Source organism: Glycine soja, chromosome 11 (assembly GCF_004193775.1).
Source record: "Glycine soja cultivar W05 chromosome 11, ASM419377v2, whole genome shotgun sequence".
Taxonomy (NCBI): Eukaryota; Viridiplantae; Streptophyta; class Magnoliopsida; order Fabales; family Fabaceae; genus Glycine; species Glycine soja.
In genome coordinates this window covers 50,790,850-50,811,712 of record NC_041012.1, presented here as the reverse complement: position 1 = coordinate 50,811,712, position 20,863 = coordinate 50,790,850, and the positions used below count along the sequence as shown (strand labels likewise).

General features: G+C 32.9%; 3 protein-coding genes and 1 non-coding gene across 5 annotated transcripts; 2 read left to right on the top strand and 2 right to left on the bottom strand.

Moving 5' to 3' along the window:
- Positions 1-335: 335 nt before the first annotated feature.
- On the bottom strand, positions 336-2,169 carry LOC114374388 (elongin-C-like). The gene is made up of 4 exons (XM_028332032.1): positions 1,980-2,169; positions 1,781-1,886; positions 740-859; positions 336-638 (listed from the first exon to the last, which is right to left on the bottom strand). Exons 1-3 carry the CDS (start codon positions 2,089-2,091, stop codon positions 781-783), a joined length of 297 nt encoding a protein of 98 aa, XP_028187833.1. The 5' UTR covers positions 2,092-2,169; the 3' UTR covers positions 336-638; positions 740-780.
- A 1,240-nt stretch (positions 2,170-3,409) lies between these two features.
- TRNAV-CAC lies at positions 3,410-3,483 on the bottom strand. The gene has a single exon. It is a non-coding gene; the product is annotated as a tRNA-Val (tRNA).
- Positions 3,484-3,543: 60 nt separating this feature from the next.
- Positions 3,544-9,060, top strand: LOC114373825 (myosin-14-like). Its single transcript, XM_028331369.1, has 15 exons — positions 3,544-3,655; positions 3,746-3,833; positions 3,948-3,994; positions 4,133-4,222; positions 4,326-4,379; positions 5,800-5,877; positions 5,969-6,037; positions 6,126-6,287; positions 6,377-6,503; positions 7,002-7,039; positions 7,639-7,728; positions 7,840-7,944; positions 8,091-8,222; positions 8,469-8,578; positions 8,683-9,060. Exons 1-15 carry the CDS (start codon positions 3,620-3,622, stop codon positions 8,756-8,758), a joined length of 1,302 nt encoding a protein of 433 aa, XP_028187170.1. The 5' UTR covers positions 3,544-3,619; the 3' UTR covers positions 8,759-9,060.
- Positions 9,061-14,789: 5,729 nt separating this feature from the next.
- On the top strand, positions 14,790-20,332 carry LOC114377382 (transcription initiation factor IIA large subunit-like). 2 transcript variants are annotated; one of them, XM_028335859.1, is made up of 11 exons: positions 14,790-15,202; positions 15,471-15,641; positions 15,746-15,898; positions 16,110-16,161; positions 16,243-16,301; positions 16,472-16,651; positions 18,346-18,489; positions 19,346-19,409; positions 19,519-19,691; positions 19,813-19,896; positions 19,993-20,332. In XM_028335859.1, the coding sequence occupies exons 1-11, from the start codon at positions 15,080-15,082 to the stop codon at positions 20,014-20,016; spliced, it is 1,227 nt and encodes a 408-aa protein (XP_028191660.1). In that variant the 5' UTR covers positions 14,790-15,079; the 3' UTR covers positions 20,017-20,332. The 2 variants fall into 2 exon arrangements, with proteins under 2 accessions (XP_028191660.1, XP_028191661.1); XM_028335860.1 differs by having other exon boundaries at positions 14,797-15,202; positions 16,472-16,597.
- The last annotated feature ends 531 nt before the right edge of the window (positions 20,333-20,863 follow it).

The following is a 20,863-nucleotide window of genomic DNA, read 5'->3' as shown; positions in this document are numbered from 1 at the left end:
GTACGGTAGAAAGGGAAATGAAAACAAAGCATGGAGGTTTGAGAAAATGATTTTTATTTAAAATTTGTGAAGGGAAATTAGAAATAAAAACAAAAAAAAAATCCTTATTTCTTATATAAACTTTTAATAAAATAAAATAAGATCAGTTTTTGATAATTAAATAAAAATAGCTTTTTTCTAACCAAACAGTCCCATAAGTTTTGTTTTATCAACTCATTTCTACCTCGTGGGAAAAGATAGAAGTTTAAGAGTCCAACGTGAGACGAATTCCATTTCATTTTCAACCATTCCAGGCCTTTGTCGTACAAAGTAAAAGTAAAGAAATATTCATCAGATGATCGTAGAGCGAATTTCCTTTCCTTGTTTGGATAACAATGTCTATATTGTTAATGGACATTACAAGAGCATTATGATTTACCTTATCGGGAGATGGTAATGTTCCCATTAAATTAGAATTTTAAAACCAGTTGATTTATACAGCAACATCAATCGACGGCATCAGAGTCTTGCAAGCTGAGTCTAACAGTCACTAAATTATACAAATTACATATATACTTAGTTCCAGCAAGGACATAGTTTCAGTGGCAACACTAATACGCTGATTTCCCTTTGAATGCCCAACTAGGCAATAGTTCCATCTGCATGAGCGACACAATGAAGTTGTGAAAACAGCGAAGATCACAACGACAAGAACAACTACTATAACTGGTTAGACTCCAGGAGAATAATAAAGGCTTACTATGTGGCCGAAGAACTATCACCCTTGGGGAAGTCAAAATGCTATGTATGGAGGTAATTGGCAGCCATCATTAGCTCCAGAGTTAATTCAGGTTCAATGGGAAATTCCGTCTCCTTCCCACTAATAAGAGCAATATACTCGAGTCAATACAACTATTTTGATAGAAATTAGCATGGCATAAAACGTGAGATTTCAGATCAAAGCTTTACAGCTAATCAACCCAAAGGAAACTATTACATCCAAGTTTCAACACGTAAAAAATTATCATTCATGCTCATCCCACCACAGGAATCTACTGAAATTTTACAAACTGAGATGAGAGTCTTCATGCATCAAGGAGCAAAAATGAAAGTATAGAGCACATCAAGGAGCGAATTTCACATAAAATCATGTAAAACCACATCTCTTGAATGGAGAACTAAATTCCACGAAAGTTCATGCTCCATAACATAGATAACTACCATCCAAATAGGCATTAGAAAACCACATTTAATCTTTTACATCTCAGAAAAATATTGAATTAATTTGTAGAATTAAATAATTGAACAAACTAACTATAGTGTTTACACAAAATGACCTCACAATGCTTTGACCAAATAAAAAATTGAATGCAACGTGCATTGTTTATGCACAGAATAACTAGCAACAATTGTTGAACATGCTAAATACTAGACCCTCACGTCACAATTTGCGTGTTCTGGTCAAGGATATGTTATAACTGCATTCAATACTCATGGAAAATCTTTTTTAACCGAGAACCAAGCGCTGACATTTTCCATCCATAAAGTCATCAACCATGGATCTAATTTGAAGCAAATTGGTAGCCATGGGTGGGGGATTCACTACCATTACTATTGCATTTCAAGGTAATTGGTTGATCCCAATATAATATATTATTATGATTTGTGAAATACACACCCGAGGCTTTTGATACAGCAGAATTCATATTCAATTACAAAAACAAATAGCTGTCAAAGTGAAAAACGAAATATAACATCGTATATGGCAATGTGTGAATAGCGAAGAGGGAGAAAGAAAAACCTGGCGAATTGGAGATGCCAATAAAAGTACTGGCAAATCTTCTCGAGAATGGTGGTGCTGATCTCAGGAAAGGTAACTTCGCCGTGCTGCCTCTCAGCGAAACTCCCTATCAAAGAAATTATTATTATAATTTTGAAACTTGGAACCCTAATTGCAGAGAAAAGGGGGTAATATAATATAATAAAATATAATAACGAACCTGGAGAAGTAAGCATGTTATGTATGGTCTGTGAAACCATTGCAGCTTCTTTGTCGACCACAAATTCAAAACCTTCGGCACTGATCAGCTTCACTGTGTCTTCCTTCTTCATCTTCTGATTCTCGCTCTCACACCCGAACCCCTCCTCTCGTTCTCGTTGCGAATATTGGAACCTAACCTAGACCGATACCGTTTTATTTTTTTATTTTTGTTTTCTGGGAGGAAGGGCTTAGTTGGATCCACGCCTTTTGGACGGGCCAGTTTATTCTTTTATAATCCATAATTACTGACAAAAGCCCAACTATGTCTAAACTCTAAAGGCTCATAATATATAAAATTAAAATAAAACTTATATAAATATATATTCTTATTTATATAAAAATAGAATTTAATGTTATATATTATATTTTAAGATATAATATATAAGATTATAAAAATATAATAAATTAAAAAAAAAATTGAATTTTAAATTATTTTAGCATAAAACTTATATTAATACATATTTTGCACTAAATATTCCAATGAGTATTTGAGTGTAGTGGTAGAATATTGTTCTTATTACTTGAAGGATCATGATTTTAGTTATTTCTTAAGAATTTTTTTAAGTTCTTGTTTTTTAATAAAATATTAATCAACTTTCTAGTCTAGTGAACATTTAAAATCTAATGGTCAACGGTTAAAATCAATTCTAGGGACTAAGACTATATATTTATTATAGGAGAACTCAAATAATAAATTAAAAAATAGATGAACCGATTTAGTGTAATAAAAAAAATAGGAGAAGGAATTTTGCATAAGACAACTTTAAACCTTTACAAGATCAAACAAAAAGCAATAAAACTTTTAAATAAATTAAACTTTGATGCATCATTTTATCATAATTTTTATATTATAATAAGCTGATTTTGTAATATTTAATGGGTTGAATGACTGTTAATGCAAAAACATTTACATGTAAACCAATCAGAAATGATAAGTGGACTGACATGCATCACTATTTATTATTCACATAAAAATATATATTTTTTTTAAATTATTTAATTTCTAGTAATGTTAATAAAATTTACATAGTCAAATTTTAATTTGAAAAGGAAGATTAAAATTATCTATTTGAAAAATATTTTTTTTAAATTATTTAATTGCTAATAATGTTAATAAAATTTACATAGTCAAGTTTTAATTTGAAAAGGAAGATTAAAATTATGTATTTTTTTAAAAAATGAAAGATAAAATGTCTTAATAAAAAAACAAGAGAACTAAAATTATAAATTTTTATAAAATGGGAAATAAAATGTCTCAATTAAAAATAAAAGGAATAAAATCTTGATTTAAAAAAATAGAGAGAAAAAAATTGTATTTTACTTAAGTTATTATTATAAAAAGTTAGTGTTTTAATTATTAACTTAAAAAAATAAATAAACATTATAATTTGTCTGAGCCCGGGTTCGAACCGGGGACCTCTAGTGTGTGAGACTAGCGTGATAACCAACTACACCACCCAGACAACATATTTGTTTTTGATAAACATGCTTTCAGTTTGTATATTTAAAACAGATTCAAGACTATAAATTATATACTCGGCGTCTCGGCGGAGAGGTGAATTTGCAGACGAACATTCCGTTCCCATCGCATCTGTAACAATGGAAGCGCGCCATGCAACTCTTGGTCGACGAACGGTACAATACAAACAACCTTTGTCAATCACCATTCATTGCCTTCTCGTTTCATTTTATTTATTTTCTTCTGGATTCGATCAATTTCTTCAGTTGGAGGAAATTCGGCAAAAGAGGGCCGCGGAGAGATTGAGCAAAACCTCTTCGGGACCAGATCTCGGGCAGGTTCCCAGCACCTCCGGTCAGAATTCTCCTCCACGAGAATGAACCTATTGTGTATTTACTATTATTATGATGATTCCATTTCTATGTGCCTTATTTTCTGCAATTCAAAACTATTTTTCTTTTCCTTCAGAGACTTCGGGAATGAGCAAATCCGAGAGCGCAAATAGGCTCTCTGAGGTAACATTTTTTTTTTTTGTATCATTTATTAATCATCTTATTCATTCTATTGTCTTTGAAACAACAATTAATCGGAATCTTTAATCGAACAAATTTGAACTGCAACTGCGTTGTTTTTGTGCGTATACTCTTTTGCAGACAGATCTTAGTGCTCTATTGTCTCAATTGAAAGGTCTGCAAAAGAAGAACACGGAGTTGGAGGAAGAAAACAGGAAAATTACTTTAAAGGTGGAGATTCAAATTGAATATTCACCTGCTGTTTATTTATTTATAAATCCACCAAAAAAGGAACAACCTTGACTGATTGTATTTTTTTTGTCTACTGTTGCAGCTTCAAACGATGGAAATTGATAATGAGGCAATGCACAAACAGTTGAATGATCTGGTAGGCAAAAAGTTTTATAATGAATTCTTTTTTACTTTGAGTTACAATTTTGTTAATTAAGAAGAATAGTATTATCTCATGAACACCCCATAGTTAGCATCAACATAGTTAGTTTAGTGCTAATTGTTAGAAAAAATAATTAGGAAACCAAAACAACAAACATAGCAGTGGAATCATTTCACATATAATCGATCCACAAACAATTTTTATAACAATACTTAATACAAATAATAAATATAATAACAAAGAGTTTAGAAAAAACCTGGGTTGAAGTGCGCTATGCGTTGTTCTTAGAGAGAAAACGCCTCACTGCATGGTAGTAAATTATAATGTGCTCCTTTCCCAAGATACGTCAACCCGTCAGATCAATCGTGTGCAGCGAAGGATCTCCAAACCAAAGAACACCAATGCTCCAAAACTTTTTTATACAGAAAGAGAAGAGCTTTTTCTTTTTCTTTTTTTTTTTTCTGTGAAGGAAAAACTGGGTACATGATTATTTTACTGCTCAGTATGTTGTGTTACTTGTCTTTCCATTTTTACAGCAAGCAGCACACTATATATAGGAAGAGACCAGGAGGAGTGCTGCTCACAAAATAAAATCTTCAGCGTAAAATAAAACTGAAACTTCCCAATGTGCAAAAGCTTATAACCATTAGGAAAATAAATTGACCAAGTAAAAGAAAAAGTTCCTAAAAGCATTGTTATGAAACCCAGATCATATTGATCTGGTTGAGGTAGTGGGTCAGTGATCCAACCGGTGGGCTAATAATTGGTTCGGTTAGACCCGATATATAATAAGAACCGAAAATTATATAGGTATCTATTATATATAAGTATATAATTGATATTATTTGACTAAGAAAAGTCCATCCACACTCCAAAATCCAAAATAACAATTGATAATAATGAGACATCAAAACGGCATTGTAGAGGTGATCCATTTTATTTTATTTTTTGTAAAACCGACCGAGTCGGACCGGTCCAACCGGGATCCGGTGACCTAACTGGCCGGGTTTGGCTGGGTCATTCCTTGTCAATTGCGTGACCGATCCAATAGTGGAACCGACCTGGCTAGGCCAATAGTGGTACTGGCCCAGTTATGCCACCGAGTCTTGGTTGGATCAGTCCAGCCGGTCGGGCTGAACCGGGTTTCATAACACTGCCTAAAAGATAGGAATGGAAGAAGATATAGGGAGTTCTTTTAGTTTTAAGGAAAAGTTGAAAAACAAATCTGAAAACATATTAGATCTTTAAAAAACAAAGTTGAAAAAATATGAATATATTTTTTACTTTAAATTTTCAATTATAATAAAAATATTTTCCAACAAATTACTACAGCATTTCATGTATGGAGATTGGAATTGGAACAGTTTTGAAATTTATATATCTTAGTTTTAAACCCCCAGTTTGATTCGTGCAGGAACAAAATACAGTGCCATCTCTACGGAAAGCTCTGAGGGATGTCGCAATGGAGAAAGATGCTGCAGTTGTTGCACGGGTAATTATATTCAAGCATTTATTCCTGTCTCCTGGTTTCACCTTGTTTTTAATCTTTCACAATTCCTATTAGACCTTGCCTACTAGTGCAGGAGGACCTTTCAGCACAGCTTCGTATGCTGAAGAAACGTCTTAAGGAAGCAGAAGATGAGCAATATCGTGTATGGTTGATTTTTCTAAAATACTAAGTGATGAAGGAACATTTTTTTGTTCTTACTTCCTAGAGTCTTATTGACTATATTGGTTTAGGCTGAGGAACATGCAGCAGCGTTGAGAGCAGAATTGAACTCAATTCAGCAACAAGCAATGAATAATACAGTTAGCACAATTTCATCATTTGGTAATCCACCAGATCATTTTCAAATTCAAAGATTACAAAAGGAGCTAGGTGATTTAAAACTGGAACTGCAGGTTGTGTTATGATTATGTTATTGACATTTTGGCATATTTTCTTTAATTCCTTTTTCTGTTGTTTGTCTGATGGTGATTAAAATTTATAGCGAGAATCACTGTTGAGGCACCAGGAGCAGGAACAGTTAGCAAAAGAGCAAACCCACATTACCTCACTGATATCTGAAAAGCAGGAGTTGGAAGAGAAACTCATGTTGATGTCTAGAGAGGCTGCAGGTTCTTCTCATGAAAACTTCTTTATAATCCATATTAAATTTCTAATGGAATAATGAAACAAAAGCATGCCACCAAATCACCAATTCATTATATAAGCAGTTTCACTTCCTTGATGCTTTATCCTGTGCTAGTGTCATTGAATCTCAATGGCATATGCTTGAAATCAAGCTCTTCAAAATTATAGAAGAGATTAGTAGAAACATTCTGTTCTTTTAACTATTTGTTGATTATTACTACCCCATGTTTTCCTCATGAAATACATGGCTTATAATTACCAGGATTGGGTCTCTTATTACTGCTTTCTGACTTAAATTAATATAGATTCGCATCTACCCATCTATTTATACCATGTATTCTTCATTGTACTTGGTACATAAGAGTGGCTATTTTGTTATGGACTCTGTTTTATACCAATTCACATGCATTTGACTTGATATTTCATCTTGTTGAATTGGTGTACTATAACACGGCATTGACCTTGGTTTGTATATTTTGCAGAAGTCTCAGATAAAGCTTCTCACAAAGCATTTTCTTTGGTGAGAAAAACTTCTTCCATATAGATTTTTCACTATTTAGTGAATTTTTAATTTTCGGTATCTGTTAGCTAATCAAATTTATTGGCAAGAAATTTAAGTTACTATTTCATTCAAACCATTGGTCAGTTATTAGCAAAATTACTAGTATCTGTTCATTGTTGTCTAGTTTAGGTTATGCATGATTTAGAAGGTGGAAAATAAAGAAGGGAGTGATGAAGTTAGATAGGAAGGTTTGGATTTTTACTTGTTGTATCATTGAGGGGAGGTGGAAATTACTTTCAATTCTTTGAAGTGTAAAATTAATAGCCAAAATTTGTGGACTAGATTGTGCATGAGCCGCACTTTTTTTCAACCTTCCCATATTTTTGATATACCAAGCAAGTGTGAAATGATTTTTCAATTTTCATTTGTAATTTCCAATGCTCTTTTAAATATGTGGCATGGATGTTTTGGCAGTTGAGTTGATGATGAATGACCTAAATTATTAACCCCAACCCCACTTGCAAATTGATATATTTGTTGCTTAGTGGTCATCCAACCATTTTGCTGATGGTTAATTTGCTTTGGTTAAATGTTGTTTTGAATTTTCTAAATCCCAGGAAGACAAGCAGAAACTTGATAGGCAGTTGCATGATATGGCTTTAGCCATTGAGAGGTTGGAAAGCAGTAGGCAGAAACTTCTAATGGAGGTAAACTCTAAATTTTGCTGTGTATATTCTCTTATTAACAAAAAAAAAAAAAGCACCTTTTCCGTGTATATTCCATCTGATGGAGTGATTGGTTTGTCATCTTGTTGGCAGATTGACTCACAATCTACTGAAATAGAGAGGCTTTTTGAGGAAAATTCTAATCTCTCAAATTCGTACCAAGAGGAAGTTGGGGCAGCAGCAAGATGGGAAAACCAGGTAACAATCAGCATCAGGGGTTTGGCCATAAATATAATTTATGGTTACTGGTTTAACCGTTTAAGGTCTCATCTGTACGACCAAAATTTACTGGATTTGTCTTTTAAAATTCTTACTATTACTTGTGTTGACCTTTGATTCTTCAGGTAATGGAGTGTCTTAAGCAAAATGAAGAGCTTCGTGGTATTCTAGATAATTTGAGAATGGAACAGGCTAGGGGTTTGCCAGACTCTTCTAAAAATGGGGAACATGAGATTGCTTCCTTGGCATCTATGAAGGTTAGTAACATACTCATGGCATATTTGTTCCTCTTTGTTGTCAGTTCATGTCATTGATTTGTTGGGTCCTACTCCTATGAGTCAAAAAGTTCATTTTTAAAATGAGTTCTATCCTGAATTGTCTGATTTTGTTTGAGAAATTTTCGGGGGATTGTTGTTGGTTGAGGTCTCTATGTAATACTCTACGCTTTGATAACTTTTCAATTCATACCTTAAAATTTTGCACTTTTTTTTGTTGCTTGGCAGGGCCAACTTGTGTCAGAACAGAGCAGAGCAGAGGTGCTATCTGCAGAAGTCATGCAGCTTTCTGCTCAACTTGAACAAGTTAAACAAGCATATGATGGTCTCGCACGCTTGTAAGATCTTCTCTCTGTTTTTTTCCTGTATCAAAGCCCACACATTCATTCATTCTAGCATTTGGTTTTTACACCGTCCATTAATGTGATCAACAATATTGCAGCTATAGGCCAGTGCTGCGCAACATTGAAAGCAATCTCATAAAAATGAAGCAAGACAGCTCGTTGGCTGTACGATGATGATAATGACCAGTTTCATGATGATATTCCGGTTGTGATTGTGAAGCCCTTGTTTGAAGACATGAATTTGCAATGTCCACTGAATTGTTTTTAACCATTTGACATTGTTAGTTTAGTAAAAGTGAAACGAGATGGGTCAGTAACTGGTGGTAAGGGTTCTTGAGCTGTTTTGTTTTGTAGTAATACTTAGCATTTGTAAGACTTTTCATTCTTTATTCTAATATTAATTTGTAAACAAGCACAACCATTTTATGGAGTATGATTTTGATGATAGTTTTGTACAAACCAAATTTTGATGGAAAGAGTTCCTGTACAGGGCACATAAGGAAATAACTTATAGTTTGATTTTGGAGGAATGGCTTACAAGCTTAATACCTGAAATTACTAAATTGAAAAAGGAAAAAAAAAAATCAAATTAGAGTCTTGACTCCTCTAGTTCCATTTACTCCTCTTCAAGTTAAAAAATGTCCAAAATTTTTATAATAATTAAATTAATATAAAAGGACAAAAAAGCTTTAAAAAGTGTACTCAAACGATAGAAAGCATGATTTAATTTTTTCTTCTTCATAAAAACACTTTATTTGGAGCCACACCCTTAGTCTTTTACTATTTGATTCGATGCAATTCGATTAGTTATCTATTTGTATTTATAAGATGAATATTAAACGACTTTAACTCTTATGATATGTAAACGAATCAGTATATTTTTATATCATTGATATGAATCATACAATTCATTATTTTTTTCTTCTAAAAAATACATTATTTGTTCTTTATAACTTCTTTCACCAATTCTTATGAAAAGAAATTGAAAAGTCACAGTTTAAATGGTTAAATGGAAAAGAACTAAGAACAAAATAAAAATCACATAGATATAGTGACTAATAAATAGAAATTTCATTTTTAATTAAATCATTTTCATTTTTTCCATAAATAGAAACTTCACATAGATATAGTGACTAATAACAAAATAAAAATTCGTGTCGCACAAATGTCAACAAAAATTTAGTATATATTTTAAACACTATATATAATCTACATGGAAGGAAGCGAATAAATATATTAAAAAAAATTAGTATATATTTTAAATTTAAAATGATAATTAGATAAAACTTTCAAATAAAAACTAAGACAAAAATTTAGTACTTTTCTTGAAAATTAGGGAAAGTATGTTCTAAAGTATATTATAAAAATATTTTTTTAAGAAATATATCTAAATGAGCTTTTAACAAAACCTTCTATTATTTTACAGCATATAAAGTTAAAAATTTAAATCGATTTGGTCATTTAAAACTAGCCACTTTTTATCCTAAAAAAGTTGAGGGTTTCTTGCATGTATGCCGTAAAGTTGCTTCACTAATGACAAGCAGATTTATATGAACACATGAAACACACCCAGAATGCCTCAATGTCAACAAACTTGTCAACCTTTAGAATCATGGCTTGAGTTATTACAATAAATTCTTCTATTGACAAGCCAAGGAGAAAAAAACTTCACAAATTGAGTTAATCGAGTCTTTGTCTTTTGGATGTTGGTTCATTCTTGTTTTTACCACTGGATTCAGCATCATTGCTGCTACTGCTAGACGCTTTCTTCTGCTTTTCTGCTTCTATTTGGGCTATCAAAATATCTGCAGCAGTAAGCCCATTGTTCTCATTCTCATCAAAATTAACTACATCAACAAAAGTGTCATCGTCAGAGGCAGTATTCACACCACTTGGTCCTGCAACATTCTTGTTATCACTGCCGGAATGCTCACCGACATCATGTTCCTTCACTTCATTCTTGGCACCAGTTGGTGAGGTAGCACTAGCACAAAGGTCACCAATTTTGACACCTGTCATATCATAATAATTAGTACAAAACTAAATAATCTCATTTCAATAGGTAATTAATCAATTTAGCAAAACCATTGCAAAGCATTTCATCAATTATTAATCTCAGTCTCATCATCAGTGTGGAGAGTATTATTCATACCACTAAGTCCTGCAACATTCTTGTCATCCTTATCATCATGTTCCTTGATTTCATTTTTTGCAACGGGTGAGGTAGCAGAAATGTCATCAGAATTAAGACCTGTCATATATGATATTTAGTAAACACTAACTTAATCTCACACTTCAATAGATAATTAGCATGCAAAACCATTGTAAAAAGCATTAATTTCATCAATTATGAATGCACCACTTCTTAAAGGAACAAAGCATACATCCAGGAAAAAGTCTTTTTATTATTGCGTACAAGAAAATGTGGAGATTTGTAATGAACAACAAAGACAAGACGAAAATCATCAAGTTGGAATGCATGCATATAGTAAGACATATACACATAACATAACAGTTGATATAAGTTATAACAAACTACCCAGGTCTCACATATTGAAGTACATTAGTAAGTCATGATGATAAAAATTAAAAGATCAGGACCACTTTGGTTTGACAAAATATTTGTTGCAATTATTTTTAATTATAAATAAAAAATGTCACCTTGGTATGTCCTTTATGTCCCTAATTGAGGAAAAATGTTACGGGAAACGTAATTGAAATGAAAAAAGAAGCAACAGATAATAGAATGCAATGCAATACAAAACTCACATCTTGATAGGATATCTCACATGTTATCAAACTAGATTATAAGAAAATCTTTTAATCTAAGAACTCAGAACGAAGTCCAGATAAGGAATTACAAGAAACTTTAAACCTTATGATACATACCACCATTCTCAGGTTCGCCACTCAATGCAATACAAAACTCACATCTTTTAATCTAAGAACTCAGCACGAAGTCCAGATAAGAACTCACATGCTATTAAACTTGATTATAAGAAAAACTTTTAATCTAAGAACTCAACATGAAGTCCAGATAAGGAATTACAAGAAAATTTAAACCTTATGATACATACCACCAGTCTCAGGTTCACCACTCAATGCAATACAAAACTCACATCTTTTAATCTAAGAACTCAACACGAAGTCCAGCTAAGAACTCATGCTATCAAACTAGACTATAAGAAAATCTTTTAATCTAAGAACTCATCACGAAGTCCAGATAATTAGCAATTACAAGAAACTTTAAACCTTATGATACATACCACGTTCACCACTACCACTGCCAGCACGTTCCTGTTCAATTTGATCAAAATCAATGTAAATATCATTAAAGATATTTATGTAAGAAAAGAGACATGAAAAATTACAAGAAATTATAAACTATTTGCTTTCCTTCCATAACCATTGTCATAAAAGCAAATGACCCACCCCAAAAAATGGTCAAAACACTAGGGAAAAGCTTTGCATGCAGGGTATTCATGCTTCTTTTTAGAAATTATCCACGTATAGAAAAATCTCAAAAAGACAAAATTACAGAATTCATTTTCCTTTTCTTTCCTTAATTAAGAAAGACTTTAATTATGTTGAGTGAACACAGAAAAACAGCTTAACGAACAATTGAATGATAAAAAGTTTGAGTTTTCTTTGTTGTGAACATAATAAAGATTGAGTTGATCAAGACCTCAAGATTAAATCCACCTAACTGTGTTCATTATCATTGGAGACGAGAAGTGAAGAACTTACATTGACAGGGGAGATGTTATGTGATTCTTTATCTTCACTCATTTTCGGAGAGAGAATTGAAAGATGGAGAGCAGTGAAGTGAGGGAAGAAAAAGTAGTAATGCAGAACTGGTTTGTGAGGTTTAAGTGATTGAAATGCAGTTACAAAGCCTTATATACACTCTGATTTTGTTAGGATAATATTATTTTATTGTTTCTGCACGTTAATTTTTGTTGATCGAATTGTTTCAGTTTAATTTATCTTTAATGCTAGGGAGTTTGTTACTTCACGTGGAACATGGATTTGTCATGGATTAGTGGCCTAGAGTTTAGGAATTGTTCTGTTATGTAAAAGCCTATAATAAGGCTTTACCCTTAATGAATAAAACAGATTGCATTCTCCTTCTATTCTACGCTTTCCTCTTAATATATTTTTTCTTGCTATCTGCCATTTAACAGATTTGTCATCACCTAGTCACAATTGGCGTAACTGCCATCAACGGAAAGTAACGGAAAGTCATAAACGAAAATATATATGGAAGGGACCGAATGAACCAAAAAAATGTTTAAATGATAATTAAAAGATTCAAAATAATGTAAAATATAACACTAATATTATAACATTAATTCTAGTTCCTTTTATTACTAATAATATAATTCATATTCATGTTTATTTTTTGTTAATTTTTTTTCTATATTTATACATTTTCGCTGGTTAGCTTCAAATCAATATTGACTTTTTATTATCTTTTATCATTATTGTTTATGCCTTAAAAAATTTCTTAATCTTTATCTCGATCTTAATTTGAAGAGATGGAATTGTGAGCAAGAAAACATTACTTTATTTTGTTGATACTAGACCAATGCACGTTGAACTTAGAGATTGGTAATATATTCACTAAAAATAGGTGAATCCAATGGATTAGTTTCCCAGTACACATATTCTCACCAGTCTTTTATTGTTATTTTTTTGTTATTTGTTTTTGAAAGCATTTTTGTGAATAACTTTTTTTCTTTTGTCTGAATAGGTGAACATTGAGCATTTGCATATTTAATATTATCAGTTAAAATGAAAGAAAAATATTTTGAAAAGTGCAGTTTTAAAATTGGTTAAAGTTTCAAAAGGATTTTTTTTATTAAATCTCAAAATATTTCTAAAAACTCTATCACTTCATGTTATCTTTTCTCATCCAATTTATTAATTACATCGTGATTAGCAAATACCTTAAATGATATAATATAATATTTAAAAGAGAAAGAAACTTGCAAGCCAACCTAACTCATCATGAGTTCAAGCTGAACTAATAAAAAAATTAAAATTATAATTAACTAGAAAATTGAACACACCTATGATTTAATCCACCCCAGGCTTAACATATGGTGAATTGGATTGACAAAAAAAATTAAATATTATTTTGTGTAAATTATCATTTCGTGATCTTGAAATACTTTTATCATATAATTATTTATTGTTTTGTTAAACTTGTAATGATTGTTCACTTACAAAAACTAAGGTTGATTAACTTATTAATTATGTATTGTTGAAAAAACATTATTTCTCTCTCTTATTTATTTTATATACTCACTTGTTTATAGTCTATCTTTTCCCTCGAAAATGATAATTAATTGTTTCTATTTTACTGCATGTCAGGAAATAAAAATGGAGTATAGTTTTAAAGTTTATATTTTTTTTTTAAAAAAATAAATAGTACGTTGTTTCTATAAGAAAATAAAAGAAATATACATAGAGATTTACTTTTCATTTTATCTTTTTTATTCTTTTTATTATAGTCCCAAAGCACTTGACGACTTCATTTAATTTTCTCCTTAATTATGATATTATATTAATAAACTTTATTTACTAGTTCAACCATATATAAAAAAACTGCTTCAACGTACTATTTTAGTTGGTTTTTTTAGCTTTTTGTTTACATTGAGTTTTCTAATGTTTTTGTTTTGTGGTTCTTAACCTCTCTATACTATTACTAAGTGTGTGCTACACTAATTCTTTTTTATTTACGTTGAGTTTTCAGGAGAAAGAAAGAGACTATAAACAAGTGAGTTTGCAAAATTGTACATGTTATAAAATTATTGCGTGATAGAATTATTTGGGTTGTTGGTGTTTTTTTTACCTTTAAAAAAAATTGTTTTATTTGGAATGAAATTGTCAGAAAGTCAAAAAAATAAGTTATGAACAAAATTCAACAATTGATGTATTTTATTTTGCTGGATTTTTTTTCTTAAGAAAATTATTTTAAATTTTAAGAGACCAATTTGTTTAATTTAGCAACTGTCCAACTTGATCAACTTTTTTAGGACGTGGTGAGTCAAGGCAAATTGACTTGTTTACAAAGTCAATTAAGATGAATTGAAATGATCTATTTTGAAGATTATACATTTATAAGATTTAACATCCTTCTCTTAAAGTCTTTTTCTTTTTAATTTTGAAAAATACTCGTGAGAAGAGGAAACGGGGGGTGTTGGAGTAGTGGGAAAGATCAAGAAGAAGAGGATATTGACACGTGCGGCTGTGTTTAAAATCGGATGCAAACCTATTTATATTCCTCTCTTTATTCTCTCTTTCTCGTCCGTCTCTTCTCTCTCTTCGCCGTTGGTTTCACTCAGCTCTCACTCTCATCCCCATCCCAAACCCTAGCCTCGCTATTTTTCATGATTCCTCTCGATCTCTTCCACTGAACTCTCTCTCAAATCGGTCGTATACGGAGAATTATCGGAGACACTCGGAGGTCTGCTAAAATTAACATTCGCGATGGCGGCTTCCACTACCAGCCAGGTCTACATCGATGTAATCGAGGATGTCATGGTCAAGGTCCGTGACGAGTTCGTGAACAACGGTGGTCCTGGAGAGGAAGTTCTCAAGGAGCTTCAAGCTGTAATTTCTCTTCTCTGCCTCTGCTATTCTCATTCGTCCATGATTTCCCTTTTAATTATACGAATGAAGAAATTAATGAGATTATTTGATGCTTTTACTTCTAATTTGAAACGCGTATTGATTTAGTTTGGGGAATTTGTTTCCTTCTCAGCTGGGTTGTTGATTTAGGGTTTGGATCCGATCTATTCTTTGGCCGTGCTATTTATTTAACTTTTATTGCTGGTGTTTAAGATGTTCATCGTTTCTCTTTTGTTGGTAATTTGATTAGATGTGGGAATCGAAGATGATGCAAGCTGGTGCTGTGCTCGGTCCCATAGAAAGGTCCACTGCAGCTAAGCCAACTCCTGGTGGTCCAATTACTCCGGTTCATGATCTCAACGTACCGTATGAGGGGACCGATGAGTATGAGACTCCTACAGCGGATATGCTTTTCCCCCCTGTGAGTTTTGACACACCCTAGTTATAAGTTTGACAAGTGATGTCTCCTTTTCATGAGTTAAGAATATTGGATTGTTGTGTTGATGTGGGTTTTTGAATGTGCAGACACCATTGCAAACTCCAATTCAAACCCCTCTACCAGGAACTGGGGATAACTCAACGTATAACATTCCTACTGGACCAAGTGACTACCCCTCTTCTGGAAATGACACAGGAGGAAATGCTGATGGAAAAGGAGCAAGACCTGCTCCATATATGGTAAAGCTCATTTTGCTAGATGATCCCATGATATATCAAAGTATTTTTCAATTTACCACGTCAAATTGCCTATTTTCATTGTTTCCATAGTTATCAATCTCAAAAAGTAGCATGTAGCGGCCAACCCTAGGAATCTTATATTGTGCTATTGATAACTATGTTTAAGTTTCTCAAATGCCAATATTGATGTTGTCTTTATAATCTTGTACAGCAATCTCCTTCTCCTTGGATGAACCAAAGGCCTCCACTTGATGTCAATGTTGGTGAGTCTCATTTAAATTCAGGATAAAGTGTTTAACCAAATGACTTTGTAGTAATGTAATGACGGTGTGGTGTAACTGTAGCTTATGTGGAAGGGCGGGATGAGGCAGACAGGGGAACTTCTAATCAACCTCCGACACAGGTAAGCAAGTCAGTCTGATAGAAGAATGCTTCCTGTGTTGTCAAAATTTGAATTGACCTCATCATGTTAGAGTTATTTTATAAAGCCAGCAAACATTGTTACTGTTGTTGCAAAACATTTTATAGTTATTTTTGTCTAGAATGTGAAACCTGAGCTTTAAAAAAACCCAGGACTTCTTCACGATGCCATCAGGAAAGCGAAAACGCAATGATTTAACTTCTCAATATAATGCTGGTGGATATATACCTCAGCAAGATGGAGCTGGGGATGCTACACATGGAGATTTTGAAATTGAGGTACCCCCTATTAGTCAGCATCATATATATCACCAGGATGTCTGCATATCTTTTGTAAGTAGTGCTGTAATGATGTTAGCTGACTAATTTCTTGTTTTTATCATTGTTGTCTTCATTGTAAATGACTCTGATTTTTTTATTGAATGGGAGCAAGGATAATATCATAGTTTGTTTGTTTTGGCACTTCCCTTTCCTGTCCCTTTTTGGGGTTGTGGACTTGTGGTTGACACAAGTTGGGACATGTGGGATGGTAAAAGCTAGTCTTGCCATCCCATCCCTAGAAAGCGTATTCTGCTGTAAGAGGTACTTTCTTTTTCTCAAATGGGGGTTGCTATGGGTTGGGACAAGATGGGGGTATGAGGGATGGCAGATGGAGGGGACAAGATGGGACATGGGGATTGGTAAAATCTAGTCTTGCCATCCCATCCCTGTAAAGTGTAGTGTGCTATTAGGAGGTGCTTTCTTTCCTCTCTTTTTTCTCTAATGGGGGCTGCCATGGGTTGGGACGAGATGGGAACATGTGGGATGGCAGGTGGAGGGGGCAAGTCTTGCCATATCTATCTCCATTGCATCTGTCAATTTTGAAAAATTGGTTAAGATAATGCAGAAATCTCTTAACTTTTTTCAAACATATTGATGGACCATGGCAGGTTACCATGAACACAAATGAACAATGATTTCTTCTACAACAACATAAAACTATGAGGTCTACTTCGCAGAGTTTTACATCAAAATGAAAGAAAAATTGCCAACCTTAATTTTGGGGGTCAGCTGTATCCTGTATGAATGTTTTAATACTAGGCCAAATCTGAAGGCTTTTTTTAGTTCTGTTCAATTCTACCCACTGATTTTCCACAATCCACACTGATGCCATATGTTTCGCCTTGCTCCTTTTTCCTTCTTTGTTTATTTTTAAACACTCTTTTCTCATTGTTATTTTTGTCTTCCTCTTGTCCTCTATGTATTTCCTTGCTTGTATCTCTTGCTCATGCATTAGACTATTGTATGAGTACTAGAGTAAGATCAGTTGATAAATTATCCTTTTTCTTTGCTAGTGTCTTCAATTTTGGCTATAAATGATTTTCAGCACATTGAGTTTAGCATATTTCTTTACAGATATTCCTGCAGCCTGTATCACTCTGGCTTGTAAAAGAAATTTGCCTAATAGTTTCTAAAGATAGCATAATGATAAAAGTAGTTTCTTTCTCTTGTTGGAAAACCACTAATGGGAGTGTTTTTCTTGGAATTTGATATCTTATATTCACTCTTCCAGTTTCATTGTAGTTTTATAGTTTTTGGGGCATTTGATTGTGACATCAATTATTCAGCTCTTCAATAACATAGGTTCTGATTCCGTATAATTGTACTGATTATAGGTTGAGTGAACTTAGTTACTGCCGGTCCATCTGGGAGCTGCTTGACAATGTGAACCATAATCTAGTATTTGCCAACTTTAGAAATCTGATAAAAAATCATCCTCTCAAATTTGTATTTATCAGATTTCTGAAAGTAATAAACATTTACTGTCTCAATGATCTGCAGCATGGACATTTTACTCAAAAAAAGATTTATTGATAAGTTTAAATTGCTAGCTTCTTTCCCATCCCACTCTTGTACTGAATATACATTGTTCTGTTGGCTTTTTACAATGTACATGCATGCTTAATTCTGTCTATTAATTCATTGACTTGCTTGGTTGATGGAAAAAGTTTATTCAGTTACTAAACTCTTGGAGATCAATCTTTCAGGTAAGTGGAAGGGGCATCTCTATTAATTCACATCACACTATTTCCAAAGGAAAAATGTCAGCAGATTTGGAGAGGTCGACTTCTAGGATTCCTCAACTTGATGGACCAATTCCATATGATGATGATGTGCTCTCTACTCCAAATGTGAGTAGTGACATTTGGCCCCTCCTTCCTGCACTCTTGTGAGCTTTTGTAACTAAACATGTTTGCTCTTTCGTTCTACAGCCAGGGATGCATTTACTTTGTCTACTTATTCTAGCTTACTGTTATCCCTTATAATTTTGTGAAAAATGCATCCCCCCCCCCCCCCCTCCCCCCTTTAGTTCTTGGTAGTTGGTACACTTTGGCTATTAATTTTAGCCTTTAATAACCACATTCAATGTTAAAGATTTCAATATAACATTTAACGAGTTCTCATTCATCATTTGAGTTATTCCTTTGTTACAAAACTATAAAAGAAATGGATAATTAGATATATCTGTTCAGAAGTAGATCTTTTTGGTAAGTTCTAAGTATTGAGAAAAATCAGTTTTAAGTATTCCCATTTACATATGGGTATCTGTTTAGTTTAGTGTAAGTATGAGGTCCATCTTCCCTGGTTTATCATTGATAAAACAGAATGACGTAACTGTAAAAGGAACTATATAACTCTAAAAAGAATTTAAGGGATTGAAACAAGTTTTCAAATTCTTCAAGTGGTTGCATTTTGAATTCAAGATGGATACTGTAACATACTAACATTTATATAATTTGGAACCTGAATAAGTTGCGTGTTTAATAATAGGATAGCTTTGTTATATCCAAACTTTATGATACTCCTTAATTCCAATTGACTAGATGGACTAACATTTCGCCAAAAAGAGAAGAATATTGGACTGTAAAATTCCAGTTAACTCTTCGGTTGCTAGTTTTAGTGTTTTAATTGCATTATGCTCCATTTGACACTTCCCCCACCATGTTTTGTGTTCCATCATCTTACTGGGTTTATTTCATGTGGCAGATATACAACTATGGAGAAGTGTTCAGTGAAGACTACAACATTTCTAATACACCAGCTCCTCCTGGTAAATTGAGAATGTGAATATATTAATTATATTTTTGAAGATTTTTGTGGCTTATTATATATTTTATCCATCACAATTTGCTGATTCTTTTTCCTTTATTAATTATTAGAAGTACCAGCAAGCACCCCTGCTCTCTTGGTTCAGAATGAAGTGGGTAATGATTTTGATGATGATGATGATGATGAACCTCCATTAAATGAAGAGGATGATGATGATTTAGATGACATGGAACAAGGAGAGGATCAAAATACACATCATCTTGTTTTGGCCCAGTTTGATAAGGTAACAACCTTCCTCCACTTTCTGTGAACTAGATGTCAAGTGATATAATAATATGTAGGTAGTGGTTCAGGGTTGGATAAATATTGTGGCTCTAATAGGGTTTCTCTTGCTACAAATTCAGGTGACACGTACCAAGAGCAGGTGGAAATGCACATTAAAGGATGGCATCATGCACATAAATAATAAGGACATTCTCTTCAATAAGGTTTGTTACTCTTGAAGGACAACAACTATGAATTTTTCTCTTTTTTAATTCATTGTATCAAATTGTCATGATGGATGATGTTATACATCTCTGCAGGCGACAGGAGAGTTTGAATTCTGATTTTGTTGGGGCTGGCGCTTTCGTGAAATATGATTCGGAGGTGTCATTGTGTGTTTCATGATCCCTTTCTTTGATTATAATTATTAAGTGAAAGATTGATGAAGATAGGAATATTTTTACCCTTTCGAGACTATTGTGATGTTGGCCTCTTGTACATAGAGAATGAGCAATTTTTTGCCTTTAACTGATGGTTAGAGACTCGGGCATTTCCTTTAAGCCCACCATTTGTCAAGTATGTGGTTTCTTTAGTTCTGTATACTTGAACATTTTAGTGAATTTAAGAATCCCTTGTATGATAATAATGATAGATAGGCTTGTTAGGCCTCGCGTAACTTTTTGACATTAAAAAACAGGATGATGTTTTTTTTTTCTTATTAAATTAAAAGAAACAGTTTGATAACGTTTGCGTGCTGAACTCTTGAAGTTCGGGATATTCAAAAATATGTTTTCGACAACGTTGTCATATATATGCTCTTCCGCATTAATAACTGATCTTAAGTGGTTTTCTATGTATAAGAAGGATGTTATGTGCTTGATACCGTACATCATGTCGGCTTCTGAGTTGAGGATGAGAACCCTATTGTCTATCGACTGCCATTAATTTGACCATTGCCCTTTGGGATAAGCAAGTTCGCCCTACTAAAATATATATTTTTATTTTGATTCACTAGCTCATCTTATTATAAAAGTAATTGCAATATTTTTAATGATTTGTTGATAAATGGTAGTAATGGATTTTCTGTTGCTCTTTTTTATGGGTTGAATTTTTCCCAAGTTTTACTAAACTGTTAGTTTATCCTTTGATACCCATTTTTGATAAATTTCTTGATAACTGTTTTCGATTTCT